The sequence below is a fragment of the Octopus bimaculoides genome, chromosome 1 (genome assembly GCF_001194135.2).
Source record: "Octopus bimaculoides isolate UCB-OBI-ISO-001 chromosome 1, ASM119413v2, whole genome shotgun sequence".
NCBI classification, from domain to species: Eukaryota; Metazoa; Mollusca; class Cephalopoda; order Octopoda; family Octopodidae; genus Octopus; species Octopus bimaculoides.
Window position 1 is genome coordinate 147,442,776 of NC_068981.1, and position 7,610 is coordinate 147,450,385.

Below are 7,610 nucleotides of genomic sequence, written 5' to 3' on the forward strand. Positions count from 1 at the left end.
ATATATATATATATATATATATATATATATATATATATATAAATATAACGAGATCGTTGCCAGTGCCTCTGGACTGGCTCTTGTGTGGGTGGCACATAAAATACACCATTTGAGCGTGGCTGTTGCCAGTACCGCCTGACTGGCCTTCGTGCGAGTGGCACGTAAAAGCACCCACTACACTCTCAGAGTGGTTGGCATTAGGAAGGGCATCCAGCTGTAGAAACTCTGCCAAATCAGATTGGAGCCTGGTGTAGCCATCCGGTTTCACCAGTTCTCAGTCAAATCGTCCAACCCATGCTAGCATGGAAAGCGGACGTTAAATGATAATGATGATATATATATATATATATATATATATACATACACACACATATTGATATACACACACACACACATATATTAAAATATATAAATATATATATACATACAAACGCTACACATCTATTTCCAAGTAAGTTTTCTCTTACTAATTTCGTTTCCTCTCTCTTCCTTTTTCTAATTCTTGTTATCTCCCATGTTTGCTTCTTTTCTCTCTCATCCTTTCTCTAATTCTTTTCCTTTCCCCTTTGCTCTTCTCTGTCTGTTCTTCTCTCTCCCTCACTCTTCCTCCTTTGCTCTCTCGGCCATCTTTTCTTTGTTTCCTTCCGATCAGCCGTAGGGACTAGACGCATTCTTGTGTGTTGCATGTTAGAGCTTGTTCCTCCGCGTTCGCCAACTCACCCCTTTTAGGCTTAGCAGCCCTTCCTGTTTGTTTTCACTGTCCTGTTTTTGCTACCAACTTTGACCCTCTGCAAAATCCCAAATTTTATTTAATTTGCTTTGCAGGAGCAACTGTTTTTTTTGTCGAAGACATATCTTGTCGTGAATTGCTTGAAATACGGAGTAGTAAAATAGCCGACAACTGATGAAGGGTCAGTTTTTTTATGTTGCTTGTCTGGTTTTCCATTTGTTTCTTTCATAGTTCACAAAAAAGTTTGTATTCTATGTTTTCATATTTTGTATTTCATGTTGTTTACGTTCTGTGATGTCCTGTGCCCATATATGCATATGTATATACATATATATGTAAGTATGTACATATAAGTATGTATATATAAATATAAATTATTTATATACTCATATAAATATATATACACATACACACATATACATATATATACATGCATATACACACACACACACACATATATATATTATATACATATATATATTCACACACACACATATACACATACATATATATTAGATATGAAACAAAAATAAGCTAAGAAAATACTCAGAGTGGTCAGTGGAATATACAACAAAAATTCTTGATTTATTGAAATTATTTCTGCCTCTGGAGGACATGTAACAATTAGTAAATGGCAAATGGATATAGCTTCATATGAGAAAGGAAGCTAATCTCAAGAATCAAGAATTTCTCTAAAGATGACATGTTACTGATGTAAAAAGATAAGAGGACAGTTGTAGATATGTGTTTCTGTCTTAATAAGCATCATCAGTTATGGTTACTGCCCTACCCTGTCTCCACAGGCAAAGAATTTAAACAAAAATTTATACACTAAACATGGTCCCTTTCCCACCAACCCCATCAGCACCAACAATAATAAAACCTCTGGTATCATATATCTACACATGCTATAAAAGGCTGAATTCTTCATTTGTAATGGACTGTCTCATTTCCAGAAGAATTTTGAGGATGCAATGAGTGCATTGAGTGGTGTTAAAGCAAGCTGTTGTGTCTACATTCCTTCAGTCTTGAAAAAGTTCACTCAACAAATGCTTATGTACATGTCAAAAATAATGACTACCATTAATAGTGTTTTAAACACAATTCTGAATAATACATAAGTAGTTTTACATAGTTATAAAATGTTGATAATAGTATAAAACATATGGTTGTTAATCGATGGACTTCAGTCCTGATTCTGTCTCTTTCTCCAGTATTTTTTTGTTTTTGAAATTACATGTTTATACACCTCATAAAATCACACACATGTACAAAAACCTAAACTTTCAGCCATTAATAAATTACTTTCTCAAATTCATAACCAACCTTAATTGACAAAAGCAAAAGGAAGTCTACTTACCTCAATTGCATATTGGGCCATTAAAGAAATATCTCTTTCATCTAGCAGTGCATATTTGGACTGAAATTAAAGAAAAAATAAATTGAAATTAATTTACTACAAAAGCTTTGCAAATTCAATATTAGCTTTGAAACAAAATTTCCTTTAATTATACTGATGCAAAAATCAAACTAATTTAACATTTTGGAACATTTCGAGAAAACTTCAAGAAACTATAGAAATAAGAATAAACCAAAAAGTTTCTTCACTTACATCCAGTTTCCATGGAGAAATGAAAGCAAAATAGCTGATTGGACAAAATATTCGACAACTAGCTTAGAGATCCTAAGTTCGTATTAGTTGTAAATCTTTCTCTGGGTTAGACACGACTATAGAAGTAACTGCAGTGTATAAGGTACCAGATTTTCTGGGAGTGATTATCAATTTAATGCTACAGAATCTGGTGCAAAACATTAGATTATATTCCTCCTCTTAGTTCATAGAGACATCATTGCTCATTATTTAATTGCTAGCATGAGCTGTGCAACTGTAAATTAAGACATTGTCACAAATTGTTGGATGCATTTTAACAGCTAGATTTTAAAAACAACAACAGTTGCTGCCATTGCCATTGGTTAGAAGATTATCACCTAGACTAGACTGCCTGTCTGTCCACATACACACATCACAGACAGTATTGTAAAGGTGGTTATGCATATATGGAGAGAGAGAGATTTTACTGTATAGTCAGGGAGGGAAGTGCAATAACTATATCTTCTACCATCACTTGCTTCTGGGTCAGGAAGTGGAAACCTGACCTAAATGCTTGCAACAGAATGACCACCATTTAAGATATCCAAAGATCAGGTGGGGGTATTAAAATAATATACAAATGGTATTTTCTCAATCAAACTGGTATTCACAACATTTATGCTACATGTGTATGTGTGTACGCACACATGCATGCCTGCGTTTAGTTCACACACACCAACTACAGAAAACCCAATAACTGAACAACTACCATACAAGTTTACCATGAGTACAATGTTAGAATTATTTCCTATTACAAACTATAAATAATTTTTAAAATGTTATATAGTCATCAGAGTTTGCTAGGAAATGTGAAAAAGCAATAAAAGGAGAGAATGAACAAGATTATTTCCACTTGGCAGTTTCTAACAAATCAAAAATTTACTTGTTAATTATCTCCAAAAGATAATTAACATTTTCATATAGGCTTATAACTTAAAACAAAATTGAAAACATTATAAAGATATTTAGAGAGAAGTGGTAAAAGTAAAATAGTTTGTTTCAGATGCCACCTGTTCAAATCAAAAAACATTGTTGTTCGGAATAATAATTATAATAGATTCACTTGAGAAAGTACTTGAGCAGTAGATATGAAAACAAAAACAAGATTTGGATAATGCTCCAATGAAGGAGGAATATTTATAGTTAAAATTAAAAGCAGGCTTTCATTAGCATCCTCTTAACTGCTGCTTCTTTTGTTACAGATGATTGAGTATTCATTCACAGACAAAGAGAGAAAAAAACCTCCCCAAAAACACATAACCAAACAAAACAAAGAACTTCATGGTCACACTCCACCTATTTCTACAAAGGAATTTTACTGAAACAGATTATGGGAAATAATTGAAGTTTGGAAAGAAATAACTTACAACAATGTAAGACTATAATTAGATATTAATTTTCATCATTATCTAAATTTACCATACATGATAATAAGAGTTTAATATCACAAAGCATAATTTTATTCCTATGAAATTGCCTGTATGACTTAAATTCTTTGTATAGTTTGTAGTAATCAGCTCTATACTGAAATTTAACTAAATCTTATATTGCCAGTTGATTTTTTTTTTATGTGTTCACTATCTTGTTAGATGGTGAATCATTAGGCAGCCTGTTGGTAAAGGTTGTATCACATAGATTGTTTTGCAGTAATTATTCCAGCTCTCTGAGATCTAATCCTGCCAAGGCCAACTTTATGTTTCACTCTTTCAGAGTCAATAAATAAAATACAAATCAAGTACTGGAAGTGATTCTCCTTTTCCTTTAACTATAAAAAAAAAAATATCCTGTTTCTTTCACTCCTTCTGAAACAAATCAACTATGGTCAGACCTGCAGAAGAACAGACTCCCCCAGTCATGCCATATATCATGACAATGCTGATACAATTCCATCAAAAAATTAAGAATCCATGGTGTGACATGGAATTTTAATTATTTTGTATGTAGGGGCTACAAAATAAAAAAACCCACATGTATTGCCTTTAGTTATTCTGAAGACAAAGACCATGTACCCAGTGTTTTAGTGGGTTCTACTAGACATTCCTGGGGGGAAACATCTAAAATACAAAGGATGACAATCTTGAAGATGATGAGTAACAAGAAACTGACAGATATTCTTCTTGTTAATGATTATTTTTCATGCACAATTCAAGTTTTTGGCAAGAGGACAAATTCTATCACTCTTCTACTTTGCAAGATTATAGCAAATCTTTGTGTTAGCATATATGATTGGCAAGGAAACTAGTAAACAGCACACCTGCTTTGGGCAGTTTGACAACCTGATAATCAGAGTGACAAGAGCCAATTATATAAAGAAGGTAGGTGCTAAAGAAATAAATCAATATCATACCTAATCAAGCAGGAAACACACAAACTTTTTTTAATATACATTCCAAGAGAAGTTAAAAGATATTAAGTGGAGAGTATAACAAGAAAATCCTTTGGAATTTTGTTTCTGATACCAAATTAGTTCCTTAGAAATTATAAAAACTTAGAAAGATGGTGTACGGAATAGAAAGATATATAAATCCCCCCCCCCCCCTTCAACATGAGAAACTAAGATTTCTTAGAGTTATTTTACATTCTCATGTATGAAGTTACCTTTGCAAAGTGAAATTTAAAGCAAAACAGAAATAGATAAATTTTTAGAATCAAAAAAGTATCAAGTAAAAAGTATGCATATATCGTCAAGATTTCTCTGCCAGCCAATTAAAACATTCTTCACTTTAGTGCTTAGATGCTATCAAGGGTTTTGTAAAAATATTAACAGCAAAAATAGCTTAAGATTTGTAGTAAATGCAATACTTCCAAATGAATGCAGAAAAAAAAAAGAGAACTTATTAAGGATTGTAAGTCCTTGGTGGGATTTTAACTATAGATTTTTTTAGATTTTTTAAAATTCAAGGATAAAATAAAAAAACAAAACAAGAATTATATATACATATTTTCAAAATATAAACAAAAATTCAAATATTTTTCCTAAGCATTATCAATTTTCTTAAGTGGCAAGCTGAATACACCATCCATTTTAATACCATCACCTGGATTTTGGGTGCGTTTCCTAAAGTTCACCCTTGACCCAGTCCCCTTCCTGTTTACCTTTTCCTTTCAGACATTAGACCACCTCCCACTCCCAAATTCTCCCAGTTAATTGCGGGGATTATTTCCTATTCTTTTTCTGTTATGCAACTTACTTGGCAACCCTTCTAGTGCTGGTGGTACACACACACAAAAAAAGTACCAATACACACTGTAAAGTGAATTAAATATTCTTCAACCAAAGTGGAAATAACCTATTTAAAACTTAATCTTAATCATCATTTTAATGTCCATGTATCTTACATTGTACGCAGAAGAACACTTTTTTCTCAGAAAAGCTGTCATCCAACCATACATGTTCATCCCAGTACATCCACTTCCCCTTCACAAATCAGACTGGTTTTTTTTTTTGTTATTTCTATTAATAGTGCATTCAGGAGGAACTGCAATGCTGATGTCCTTTGCTGGTCCTATGGGATTGATGAAGTTGATGTTTGGTTTAAATATTTGTAAGTTAACATCTGCAGGAAAAAAGTAGATGAGGAAAGGGCTGAGACTCAGGGGAAGAAGAATCCAGAAAAAGTGGTTAGTTTTGGATGATGTGAGATGGAGATATCTATTACTTGAGAGAAAAAGAAGAAAAAAAAAAGACACCAGAAGAAAGGCCATGTAGTCTGAGATAAACATAATTCTGTTTAATCAGTGCTGATCTGGGGAATAGCAATAACTCAGTTTTCATATCGCATGTGACTGGTACACACCTTCTCATAACTAGTCGATTTTTCTAAACCAAACTTGTATCAAGAATATAATTCTTCCAACTATTTTTAAAGATAAAACATCTATTTCATATTTATATTTACAATTTTTATCAGTTTGATTACTGGTTGTCATCAAGCATTTTTTTCTTGGCTGTGTATATAGTACAAAACTGGATTAAAAGTATGGTGTTTATATCCAAGAATAATATACCCCACCTGATGGTGAACAAAGATGATGCCAATCAAAATGTAGAGTAGATTTTTTTATTTATAAATATTGGTTTCAAATTTTGGCATAAGGCCAGCAATTTTGTGGGGAGAGGCTAAGTCCATTAAATCAATCGCAGTGCCCAACTTGTACTTATTTAGTTGACCCTGGCAGCATTTGAACTTAGAATATAAAGTCATAAGAAATACTGCTAAGCAGTAACAACTCTGCCAGCTCACCAAATTAATATAGATATAAACATTAAAAATAATATTCATATGTAACAATCAAGTTAATAGTCCAAGCAATTATAATCATATTAACAATTCTTCAACTTAGACACTTAGCCAATTAATGATCTAATTAACATTTAACTCAGATTTTTATCAACAGCATTTTCACTGTCTGCATCTTAATGCAGGTGATCAGGAGGAAATTGGTTTTCTAAGCTGACTGGGGGAACACACACACACACAACTCTCCACTAACTCACCAAAATTATTTACATGAACTCTATGTGGTCACTAAACATAGTAGAAATAGTAGCCAATCCTCCTCTGATCATACTCCAAAATACCATTAGAATAGGATAACACTCATGTATACACTATACCTTAAAAATATGAAAAAAAAGAAAAAAAAAAGAAAAAAGAAAAAAAGAGGACAATCATGTTTTGAATGTTTTTGATCAAAGGTCTATTCAGTCATGGTTGACCTAGGGTTAAACAACAACTTGACTAAACTTATTGATTACATTTAAAGTTGTGTGTACTAATCTACAGATGTTCCCAGCAGGAAACATCTGTAAAAAAAAAAGTTACATCTAAATAACTAATCAGGTAATTTTAATGATGCCATTGAGATTTTACTGTTATTGTTCATAAGTTGGAAGTGAATTTAAAAGAAAAAACAAAAACAAAAATGAATTCTATGATTAATAAAAACTGGTGTCATTAAAATCAATTTACTGGAAAAAAAATTTTTTTGATATCTAAAAATAATAATCATTTCTAACATTTTCTAATATTGATTTTTTAAATAATAACAATATGTAAGACAGAAACTGTTGAAAACTTAAAAAAATAGACATACAATACAAAGAAAGCTATTTTCTTGCATTGTCATTTTTTTTTTGTACAATTCTTTTGAGAAAGTAAACATCTCCTGTTTATCTTTTATTGCCATAGAAGATATAAAAGCTATCCTAGTTAGAACAAGTTTAAA

At 32.0% G+C, this 7,610-nt stretch overlaps 1 protein-coding gene across 2 annotated transcripts in view; it reads right to left on the bottom strand.

Annotated features, from left to right (window-relative positions):
• LOC106881381 (zinc finger MYND domain-containing protein 19) overlaps positions 1-7,610 on the bottom strand; it is a 233,309-nt gene that overhangs the window by 112,865 nt on the left and 112,834 nt on the right. For both annotated transcript variants that reach the window (XM_014931862.2, XM_014931790.2), the window contains exon 2: positions 2,091-2,150. In XM_014931862.2, the coding sequence (XP_014787348.1) occupies positions 2,091-2,150 (60 nt within the window). The remainder of the gene's footprint in view (positions 1-2,090; positions 2,151-7,610) is intronic.